The sequence below is a fragment of the Dreissena polymorpha genome, chromosome 2 (genome assembly GCF_020536995.1).
Source record: "Dreissena polymorpha isolate Duluth1 chromosome 2, UMN_Dpol_1.0, whole genome shotgun sequence".
NCBI lineage: Eukaryota > Metazoa > Mollusca > Bivalvia > Myida > Dreissenidae > Dreissena > Dreissena polymorpha.
This window is the reverse complement of record NC_068356.1, coordinates 6,177,410-6,190,083: the sequence shown is the minus strand read 5'-3', so window position 1 is coordinate 6,190,083 and position 12,674 is coordinate 6,177,410. Positions and strand designations below refer to the sequence as shown.

Genomic DNA, 12,674 nt, shown 5'->3' with positions numbered 1-12,674 from the left:
GAAGAAAATGAATATTTGCAAAATTGATTATAATATGTGACATTGATTTGACACTTAATTCTTACTGGGTATATTGTATTATTAAGATTTTGAAGGAGTTTGTACTTTGTTTGGAAAACATAAACAATAAATAGTATGCCTCTACAAAAGTCATGCAAAATATTCGCGATACTGTCTTGAAATTGAGAGTTTATCAATAACTGACAATCAATTTATATTTAGCCAATGTACATTTTAGAGGGACTGGATTTTTTTCGGCGTAGCTGTCTACTCCAGCTTTTCACCTAAGCCTGACCCCTATAAGCGACTAATCCATTGGAATATAAAATTTCCCGCCAGTTGGCCTGAAACTTTTCGCAGTAGAAAACGTGCAATCTACAAACAGATTTCACAATAACATTAATATGTTATTCCATTGACTTTCTATTTTTGGGAAGTATAGGGTATGAAAAGGGATACTACAGTTTGTTTAGCAACGATGTTAACTGCGTATTCAGCATGAAACAATTTTTTCTCTAATGATAAGGTTTGAGAGATAGAGCAGTTTCACACTCAATTCTCGACATCAATACAGAGTGTGTGCCCCTTTATATTTAGAAAAATGTCTGCGCCAGAGCGTTGGTACTTAAAGGCTATGTTATCATATTTGGTAATTACTACAATATTGCATTCTGTGCACTCATAAATTTTAGATCAAATAAGTATTGTTGTTCAGAAACCTGATATACACTTTAACGAAAATATTTAAAAGTTTTTTCGAAATTGACCGTTAAACACTTAAATGTTTAAAGCTTTAAACAAGCCCTCGTTCCAGCAGTGGAATTGTTACTTCACTTTAATGCATTGCATTCCAACACACAAGGTATCAAGGACAGTTTGCAGTCAGTTACTGAAATTGTAATATAAACGCTATCGCGTAAACTATGTGCACTTGAAGTTTATTTTGATCAGAAAGATACTAAATAAGATATTCTGTGATATTATTATGGTATGTCAATCATAGATTTTTAATGTGTTTTCAACAATTGCATGAAAAGGACCAATTTTAATTAATTTAATTAGAAATCTTTATCCATTTAGACCAATTTATTAAGCATGAACACGAGGATTTACAATACTATTAATAATGGAATCAAATAAGATGAAAATCGAGTGTTGCCGGCTGACCTATATGCTTTCATTTATTTTCATGCTACTTGTATTTTTCTATTCTGTAAATATAGATATCTGAGTAATAATATCTAATAAAGCGAAATAAGTCACGAAATCTGGCACAACACCACATAATTGGCGTGTAATGCAGCTAAGAACTGCACAGAAAAAACGTCATTTGCTATTTTTGATCTCATAGAAATAACGCTTGATTATAAATAAACACCGACCACAATCAACGCCGTATATCTTTTTAAAAAAGATATTTCTTGTTTAGATTTTTAGGATAATTAAGTCATAAACCTCTATCAGAATATAAAAAACATTCCTGCACATAAAGTTCTTTTTAAATATTTATTATTATGCTATTTCAAACAAATATTGACATCTATCTTGTGGATTGTTTCATCCAATAAAAGGTGCATAAAATTGTACAGTTCCTGTATGCACAAAATGCTTGTGTTGGCTTTAATGTAATTACTGATACAATGATGAATTAAGAACTAATGCTGCATTTCTTACTAAGCAAGTATTGAAAAGTCTTTTGCGAGTACCTAAATATACGTTGGTCTGTTAACCCAGGTCTCAACTGATCGCTGCATGAACAGTGTCCTTTTTATTCTTCCAATTTTCACAAAAACATTACTATTGGCCTTCATGTACTAGAACTTTTTTTAATGAATGTGTCTAACTTACTGTAGAAATTTGCAGACAATTATCGGAAAATTGCCCTTAAAAAACACACACATCAGCAAGTTACATTAAGCATGTTGTGTTACTGTTAGGTTAATTTTGGTTTATATATACATGTAGGTTGCACTATCTATTTTGGCCTCAATATTTTTTATACAGGTTTTGTCCTTACAATACATGATAAAAGAATTTAATTATCTGAAATTGTGCGCTGTGCTTAACAGATTAACATGAATGAGGTGAGTGCATACTTGCCATTAGTGTTTGTCCAAATTTTCTAAGCTAATTAAAAAGTCTCCATTAAAAAATAAACAAAATTGATTAATTATTTTAGGCGTAGTTTATATCTGGCAAAATATAAAGAAACAAGGCAACAGTTTTTACATTACATAGATTCTGAACAAATGCTGTGACTATCTCCATATCTGTGTTTTCCCCTATTTGAGTGTGCCATATGCTGGTAAAGTGATGATAATCTTGACCTGCAAAGTGTTGTTATTGGAAGAAGGCTTCATTAGAAGGGTTCACTGCCAATAGATGATGGGATGGGTTACCATGCCCTACTTAGGTCAAACTTTCACGGATATTATTGACAATAGCTGAGTAAGTTATTACAAGAAATGTCATTCAAACAATTCACTCCTTAGCTTTCTTAATGACTTAACTAATTGTCAATCTAACCCTGTTGAGAAGGTCAAAGGAGTGACTATTGAATAGTCAGATAAACTGGTCACATTGGATGGTCATATTGGCTGGTTCCAAGTCATAATTTAGGTTCACATTAAATGGTAACAATATTAGGATACCTTGACTCACAACATTGGCTAGTCACATTGGATAGTCCTATTGACAAGTAGCATTGAATCACCGTATTGTCACACTGGCCGGTACGGTCACATTCAGTTTGGCCGGTGAATGGTCACATTGACTTAGTACATTGACTGGTTATTGACTCTCCACATTGATAAGTCACATTGTTCAGTCACAATGACTCACCATTCAAATTCAAACTGACACGTCATGACATTTACATGTATTTTACAGTGAAGAACTTTTTTTACAGAGAAGCTATTTATAAAATGGGTTTATTTTATGTAGATTTTTCTCCTCTTGTATTTAAGTAAGTCAAGATGGCTGCCAATCCACCGTGGGAAGCATTGAAGTGCCAATTCATCACAATGCCTGAACACTGCAAACGCCTCTTATCTATTATCATTGAATGATGCAGCACCCAGCTTCAATTGCTTCCTAATCAAAATATCTCGGTGTCTTTTTTACTCAGAACACGTGACACATCTTGAGAAATCTGGAGTATCAATGCAAGACAAATCTTAACACAATTGGTACTTAACTTAGAATAACTTCTCAACAAGCTTTCACATGAGATGTTAATGTACGGATTTTGATACACCAGGTATTATTCATGCTGCTCGATTATTCATGCTTAAGTAAACTGAAAGTACATACTTTTGCCCATTTGCATATGCAACTTAAGGAAAACCCAAATCCACTTGATGAAACTGCCACTATAAAACATCATGACAGGTCAGCAGTTTCAAGGAAAAGCTGAGTGCAAAGATTAAACTATTGTTTGTGAAAATGAGCTCATACAACAGGGTAACACCCAGCAATTGAAGCATTCTGAATATCAAAGCCAGTCCACATGCACTTTTCTTTGAAAACTCTACCATCTCTCCACGTGTTCCCCAGCAGCATCAAAACTAGCTTCCATAATAAATGTCAACTTCTTAGCACATGACACATTTACATGTTTTTGAAGAGTGTCCCAACTGAATCTCGTCTGCAATAATTCAACAATACAGGAGCAACATGTTTCTGTTCAAGTCCCCGCAACTAACTGACACTTTTAAAATTGTTTTATTTTTTTTCTATTATAAAGAAATACACATGAAGTGTTACAAAAATGCTTTACCTTTAAGAGACCACAGCAACATTTGGTAACAAGGTCACGAAACTAGATATTGAAAGTACACAAGTGGGAGAGGCTCTGGATGTCTTTCACTTAGCCAGACAGAAGTGACAATTATGCTTCACTTCTGTCCACTTCCCCAGCAAAGCTTCTAATAATTTGCAACAATTACTCCTGCATTTGGCAATTCACCAAAGGTCAATGGATACTAGAAAATTGTTTCCAACCACATTTTCCTAAATCTTGGTCAGAATCTGCCAATTGTCAGTGAAGGTTCAGATAGTTTAGAATCAGAATCCAGGTTATTATACTGTTAATTGAATTATTAGCATAGGTGCGTTTACGCACCTATGCTTATGGTATATACCACATTTCGAAAATCCACATCAATCGGTTGCCCTTTATGAAGCCTTACCTGATCAAAAATCAGACGAAATATCTATTTAATTTAGTATATGGTCATTCTTACAACTTTTTTTTGGAAACGTTTTTCTAACGTTTTCTTCCAAGAATATTGCTGACACCGTTTTTAGTGAATTTTTCTAAGACCGTTTTATGTCAAAAAATCTTCTTATAACCTAAAACAAATTTCGTTCGTAAAACAATTCTATCTGCATTATAAATCTCAATCTCCTACGCAGTGGCCTCCCTTATACTAGAAGTTACTGACCGGGCGAAGCAAGGGAAGTAACTGCTGTGAGGAGTTTCTATAAAAATCTGCATCCAGAAATCTGTATTCAGAACTCAATCTGTTGTGCACGTCTGCATCTAACGCTTACCACAAGTTTTACGACAAATTCTTGACGCAGACGAATAGGGTAGCGTCTATTTTCATTTGTGAAAACAATAGTTCGATACAGATCTGTCCGTGCTTAAATTTTGAAAGGCTTGGGTAATTATTTTTCATAAGCGTTTCAAACACTGATGTAAATGGAAAGATTATCTATTTAAATAGTCGGTAATTGTTTGAAATTATTGATTTGAGAAATTCGCGGATGGCGATATCGAACTACATTATACCACGTGACGCCATTCTTCCCTGTATCTTGCACCTATGCTTTTAACGCCATCGGCGCTCTCGTTTTTTCTTTTGAGATGAGCCTGTGGGAACTGCACAGGCTTTTCAGGGAAGACACTTCTTTCAGCTTAAGCATAAAGCCCAGTTTTTACAAAAGTGCTGTGCATTTAATTACTTAACTTCCTCCTGACTGTTCATAAAAAATGAATAAAGGCTGAACGTTTATATCAAAGTTTAAGAGTACATATGATAAATGCTTAACATGCAATTAAGGGCTTTGATTGATGATACAAGGTCACAAAAGTACATGTTACACTGTTGTTACACCATTTAGATAACCTCATTAACAGTACTACTTCAAAAAGCACTCTTGCATAAGAGCAAATAACCTGGACACAAAACTAGGTAGAGGTCATGGTAAATGTGACTGATTCATGAGCATTCAAGATTTTTTTTATATTTTTTTGAAGAACTTTTTGTTTCAAGTTACTTAAGTAGCATTAAAAAGAAGTAGTTTACATAGATATCTGTACTTTCCCTTTGAAAAGACCATGGTTGTGGTACTAAGATTGATCAGAGATGATAGCATTGACGTGGATACTGTGTAGTTGCCAGAGTTAACACATCTTGATGGATACCGTGTTGTCATTGATGTTCACTAAAGTACAAAAGCTATCTATGCATAGGGTAGAAAAAAACAATGCACTAGGCCATAAATACAGCAGACCAGAAACCAAAATCAAATCCTGTTTAAAATACAGCAAAATCGTGTCTTTGTCAACAGCAAAATAAAGTAATCATGGTTGTGTAAGAACTGCTTTGGTTCTGTCATTATGCCTTCTTATCATAATGAAAAAAGATGTGAAGGTATGAATCCCGATTATTTGGAAAAATTCAATCGTATGAAACATTTATCAGTGCCCTGAATGACAATAAAATATAAATGAAAACGAACGATGATAATAAAACGCCAATATATTCATACCTACTTCAGAGGCAGCATACATCATATGTTACACAATTAAACAGTTGTGGAAATGGAGGCTTATTCAGTGCAATAAGGTTGTAGTTGCATAATTTTTACACAAAACAACCATGCAAACGATCGCACAGCTGTCATAAACAATAGATATATTGTGTCTACAAAAATCATTCTTGAAAATATATTGAGTAAATATATGATTCCATACTCCTATAATGGTTATACTGATTTTCATATTCACAATTCATAATGAAAATTTTACATAGATTCAATTATATGAGAAATTTGACTTTGCAAATAGTCTGAAGACTTCGTAAAAACTTGTTTGTGTAGTACATGATGCTGATAAGTTTACCTCAAAGCAGCCACCCTTGATGAGGCTGATAAGTTTACCTCAAAGCAGCCACCCTTGATGATGCTGATTAGTTTACCTCAAAGCAGCCACCCTTGATGAGGCTGATTAGTTTACCTCAAAGCAGCCACCCTTGATGAGGCTGATTAGTTTACCTCAAAGCAGCCACCCTTGATAAGGCTGATAAGTTTACCTCAAAGCAGCCACCCTTGATGAGGCTGATTAGTCTACCTAAAAGCAGCCACCCTTAATGAGGCTGATAAGTTTACCTCAAAGCAGCCACCCTTGATAAGGCTGATAAGTTTACCTCAAAGCTGCCACCCTTGATGAGGCTGATTAGTTTACCTCAAAGCAGCCACCCTTAATGAGGCTGATAAGTTTACCTCAAAGCAGCCACCCTTGATGAGGCTGATAAGTTTATCTCAAAGCAGTCACCCTTAGTGAGGCTGATAAGTTTACCTCAAAACAGCCACCCTTTATAAGGTTGAGTAGTTTACCTCAAAGCAGCCTCCTTTAATGAGGCTGATCTGGTCCTCCTGGTCAAGGTTTGTGAAGCCGGGTATGCGCTTGGCAAAGTTGATAACGTCCTGAATGGACTGGTTCAGGAGGCGCTGGAATGCATTCCAACACACCTCCCCGGTCTTCAGCGGCCGACCATCCAAACCCTGCAATATACACAAATTTATTATAATCAATTAACATAAGTGTAAGTTTGGAATGTGATTTTGGTAACACCGCAGGTGTGGAACGTACCCAACCCTCCTTGCTGGATTCATTAAAAGTCATCATTATTTAACAGGTAAATTAAAGTTATGACCTATTTGTGAAGCCACAGTAACTCAGCTGAAAGGAGAAGAAATACTCCTGATTGGATGTTTAATCCCTTACAATTGTATTTTAATATTATTTGATTTGGATGAAAAATTTAAAACTGCAGACATATAATTTTCTTTTCTGTAAGTGAACAATGTAAGCAAACATATCACAAAGCAAGATAGTTCGTATTTAACAATTTTATGAACCGTCAGCCGCTGCAAGGGTGGACAAATAATAAATAACAAGACTATTGCCATGCAATATATGTCCCCTACTGGCTCCACCATTGTAAGATTTTTTAATTTTTTAATTTGTTGCCATAGCAACCAGAATTCTTGATGTAGGAACAAAATGAAATGACGTGCATACTCTCCATATTGCCATCTATCCATGTTTCAAGTGTCATTAGAAAATATGAAGAACTTTTAAAGTTATCGCAGGATCCAGAAAAGTGTGACAGACTGACAGACTGACGGACTGAAAGACAGAGCGCAAACCATAAGTCTCCTCTGTTAAAACCGGTAGGGGACAATAAAGCAATGCTTGGTCAAATTTTAAGAAATAACAAGGTACACAACTTGCTTGACCTACTTGTTGTTGATCTGGCCCGTTATAATTTTTCGTTATAATTTGATGATTTTTCATTCAAAATGATGTTTTAACAATTTAATATCAAAGCAACACGCTAACCAAGTATGATTGTTAGTACTAAGTCATTAACATTTTTGGTCTCATGATTCATGCCAAGCCAAATACAATAAAATGGCTTCACTCTGGGTGCTTTTATAATAGTTCCTTCTTAAGAGCATAAATAAGCTACTCTGATTAAGAGATGCAAAAATAAGTCACATAATTATAATATTTTTTTTTTTGCCAACAAAGTGCATGGAATCAAATTAAGCAATGGACAAATTATGACATTGATAACTATCACTAATAGTCAACAATCCAAAGCTTGGATTTAAAAGATTAAACTCAAAAGTTTTTTTTCTCAAACAAGGAAACAGCAGAGTACTAAGACAAACTATCCCAATAATATCACAATAGTATTTGAATATTACAATACTGTTGTGAAAATGAGCTTAGACATCACAAAACTTACACTTAAGTAAACTAAGCTGACAGAGAATACCCACAAAGTAAATGCGCCCGTTCTGTTCTAGTTAAGATGGTCAGAAAATAGAAGCCAATTGTGCCACATTTTTGTCTGGAAATGTCTGTCTGATGTATAATTATGATTAAAGCCCTTTTCCCTTAAGACCATTTCCATCAAGCAGAGTAAACAGGCCAGACAGATTCAGTTGCACCAGTATGAGGAAATAGAGCACTCTGGGTAAAGTTATGGCTTTGAAACTGCAGTCTAGACATAAGAATGTCACAGTAAAGTCAATAACACATAGCACACCTTAATAACAATCTAAATAGCTCTTGCCATGCATTTGTTGATAGATAAAGCATCTTCAACAAATTGATGCAAAGGTTGCTTGGTAAATAAACGTTATTATTTATGAAACAATTGTAAAACAAATTCAATAAAAAAACAAGGGCATAATGTAACGTAATGAATATTATTGATGAATATTACAATTATATAAATTGGAAATTATTAATAACTCTTTCATTGAAAATTACTAATAATAGAATACTTGAATTTGGGAAAATATTTATATATGTTTAATTATAAAGAATATAATTGTTAAGTTTATAAATAATAGAATTTTGATCAAAATGTTTCTTAAGAATATGTTAAAATGTTCTAGATCAGTAACTTGAATGGTCAGAGAAAGTCAAAACAGATACAATATGTGATAGCGGTAAGAATAATTGACATGTCGCCGCCTGTAAATCAAATCCTTATCTAAGAATTGATCTACACATCAGCGATCGATTAATCGGGCGCGTTAGTTAGCAACGAACTGTCCGCCATTTCCTAGACAAGCTATGTCTAGGTTCACTTTTATTTCAACGAGTTTCTTTTGTTTTCCTCTTTAAAAAACGTAGATTAACAAGATGTGTTTGTGAAACACAATGTCCCCCTATATGACGTTTGACCTTGAAGGATGACCTTGACCCTTCACCACTCAAAATGTGCAGCTCCTTGAGATAAACACGCATTTCAAATATAAAATTGCTAGCTTCAATATTGCGGAAGTGACATTACATGAGCAATTTTGACCCATATATTTGACCTTGAAGGATGACCTTGACCTTTCACCACTCAAAATGTGCAGCTCCATGAGATACACATGCATGCCAAATATCGAGTTGCTATCTTCAATATTGCAAAAGTATTCATAAAATGAGCGATTTGGGCCACATATATTTGACCTCTGACCTTGAAGAATGACCTTGACCTTGACCTTTCACCACTCAAAATGTGCAGCTCCATGAGATACACATGCATGCCAAATATCAAGTTGCTATCTTCAATATTGCAAAAGTTTTCATAAAATAAGCGATTTGGGCCACATATATTTGACCTCTGACCATGAAGGATGACCTTGACCTTGACCTTTCACCACTCAAAATTTGCAGCTCCATGAGATACACATGCATGCCAAATATCAAGTTGCTATCTTCAATATTGCAAAAGTATTTATAAAATGAGCGATTTTGGCCACATATATTTGACCTCTGACCTTGAAGGATGACCTTGACCTTTCACCACTCAAAATGTGCAGCTTCATGAGATACACATGCATGCCAAATATGAAGTTGCTATCTTCAAAATAGCAAAAGTTATTGCAAAATGTTAAAGTTGGCGCAAACCAACCAACCAACCAAGCAACAGACCAACAGACAAACCAAGACAGGGCAAAAACAATATATCCCCCACAACTATAGTGGGGGACATAAAAATGGTTAAACGGTTTCAATGGGGATTATGTAACTCGGACAATCGATATCCTGAAAGATTAGTTGGTGGCATTGAATTTTTATCGTTTCCAAAGACGAAAAGAGATCTTGAGAAGTGTAAGAGATGTATAAATGCATGCGGTCGTCCCTACGAACAACTGAACGTCAACACTGTCAAAGACAATTTAAATATATTTTTATCGAATAAACTATCAGATTTAAATAGTTTATGTTTTCTATCTGATCATCACATTATAGTTCATGTTTTTTTAAATAGTTTTATCAGTTACTATGTGATTATTAGAAGCAATGTTCATCTGCATTACTTTAAGAGAAATAAAACCCAGCATGAAGCCTTATTCATGCTGTGTTTTATTACTCTGATAGTAATGCACTTTATTGCCATTATACATGTTATTTGAAGGTGGCACGTCATATGTTATCTTAATAACGGTATTTACACATGTGCAGACATGCGGTGTCACCAATGAACGCTTTTAATCAACACTTGGAGATCGAATGCCTAATTCTCTTTTTTTTAACGAGTTTCGTTTATTTTGTTTGAAAAAAAACGGAAATGAAATATGGCAAAAACGGTGTAAATAGGGTTAATGTAACTCCAGAAAGATAAGTTACATTAATTAAATATATACCATTTCCAACACGGAAATGCGGTCTTTACAAGAGCGAGTGGAAGCTTCAATGTGTAGAATTACCGAGATCACCCTTCTGGAACATAAATTTATTCCAAAAACTGGGAATGTCATGTAAGTAATAACTAAGCATTATTAGGTATGAATTATATCACATGTGCATGTAGAATAATAGAGAATATTGATACCCACTATGCGTAACTTAACGAAATCCCCGTTATAAATCGAGTTTTTTGAGTGTCAGAAACAAGTGGAAAAGATTTTATGTTTCTATTTAAATAAAAACGTATTGATAAATGCCATTGTATAACAGTTATTATTACTGATATAACCAATAAATGCGTTAACTTGTGGGAAGTCGGTACCTGCGCGAGCGTCTGATACTGGTAGCTTTACTGAATAGCCCTTCATACAACGCTACTTTATATCAGACTATGACCAAACTGATTGCGTTGTCTTGCACTTTCAATTATAGTGATTGATAAATGTCTCATAACCAATGTTTGATATTCATTGGGGGGGGGATGTTTATTTAGTATTTTCGTAAATAACACGGGTAAATATCGGTGAAGAAGTGTTAATTTATTGCTTATACACCATTACAGGTAGTAACAGGTTCGATTTCGGTAAGGGCGCAAGCGTATGAGAGCGTGTTTCATGTACCGAGAAACCCGTTATAAATAGCTGATGTTCTCTATAGACGTATATTTTTGCATTTGCAGAATAACTACAAGACACAAAACCCCTTTTACAAGTGTCATATGGTGCCCAAAAGTCCATAAAAATCATCCGGAATATCGCGTAAATCTATATGCAGTCTATAGGCAAAGAAGCCATTTTGGTGTTAGCTTGTCTAGGTTTTCTACTCGCTGAGCCACGTGATTAAGTGGGCAGAGCAATCATCGTCCAGGCGTCATGTCAATTGCAGTAGTGCATTATAATCAAGTCCGACAATCTATCATGTCTGTCCAACTGGCAAGTGCAATGTGGATGCCTCAAGCATTATAATCTAGGGCAGTCATCTATAACATGGGTCGAATGTACTTAATGTTGTCTACACGTTTCCTGCATGATTGAATCAGTAAATTTAGCGATTCAGCCAATCAACAATTAGCACGTTCAGAGATGAACACCAATGACCAATCAGAATTGAACATGTAACAATCAAAGGTTTTGTTTTTTTATATCTCTATTAGTTAGAGAAGTCTCACGCCAACAGCCGGATAGAACGTATACAATTTGTTGTTTTCGCGGGGCGGCCAGTGGCCGTAGCGCCATATGTAACTTGTAGTTCAGAATATTGTTCGGACATTTGAAAACGTTGTGTTGTCTTAATAAGCAGAAATAAAACGAAAAGAAATCAGAACTGGACTTTGTCTATGTTTATGTCATCCTGTTCTCCATCAACAACGTTACAATAATAGACACATATTTTTTTCTTTTTGTCTTTTCTTCAGCTGTTGAAAATGTCTTCTACTTTTGTTCAATTTTCAGTGTTTTCATTCTTGAAGATTCAAAGTTATACATGGTAATTACAAATATTACTACAAGTTCATTTATGCAAACTAGGTAAAATATGTGATACTCTAAAACATTGATTGAATAAAACAAGACATAGCTACAAATGTTCAGGTTTTATGCTGTTTGCTGCTTGTCAGTATCTAAGGTATGGAGATGAAGTCTTCAAAACTTGAATCTAGTAAGAAAGGTTTTAAATTAAATATAATTTCTAAGGGACTACAAATGTGTGAAAATGTAACGTATCTAAGTGGGAAAGCGTTAAAAACCACTATACAATGTTCATGCAAATATAGTGTTCATCACATAATCTCCTCCAAGGACAGTGCTATATATGTCTAGACAAGCACTTATGTTTAATAGTAGATTTCCTGTATGACAATCTACAAAAATTGCATGGACTAGAAAAACACTCAAAACTGCACATCTGTGTGTGCGAAATGTCAGATTGATGAGCATTCACAAATTTGCCTGGAAGTTATTCCCCTATTATCATAAATTTATTATTTTATTTTTCTCACAATGTGACCTTAAACATTTTGTTGAAACTGACATCTATATGAGATCTTTTCCCAGATTGGCAAATTTACAATAAAAAACATAAACATGCATAATAATGCCCATGAAAAGGACATATATTTAAAATTAAGCATTATTTATGTTTCATCATAAACAACAAGAGATGTGTTTGTCAGAAACACAAT

General features: G+C 34.6%; 2 protein-coding genes across 2 annotated transcripts in view; both read right to left on the bottom strand.

Annotated features, from left to right (window-relative positions):
• The window catches only part of LOC127865679 (uncharacterized), a 459,001-nt gene that overhangs the window by 14,487 nt on the left and 431,840 nt on the right, over window positions 1-12,674 (bottom strand). The gene's annotated exons all lie outside the window — the stretch shown is intronic.
• LOC127865681 (uncharacterized) overlaps window positions 1-12,674 on the bottom strand; it is a 72,739-nt gene that overhangs the window by 14,487 nt on the left and 45,578 nt on the right. The window contains exon 4 of the mRNA XM_052405604.1: window positions 6,625-6,792. Coding sequence (XP_052261564.1) covers window positions 6,625-6,792 — 168 coding nt within the window. The remainder of the gene's footprint in view (window positions 1-6,624; window positions 6,793-12,674) is intronic.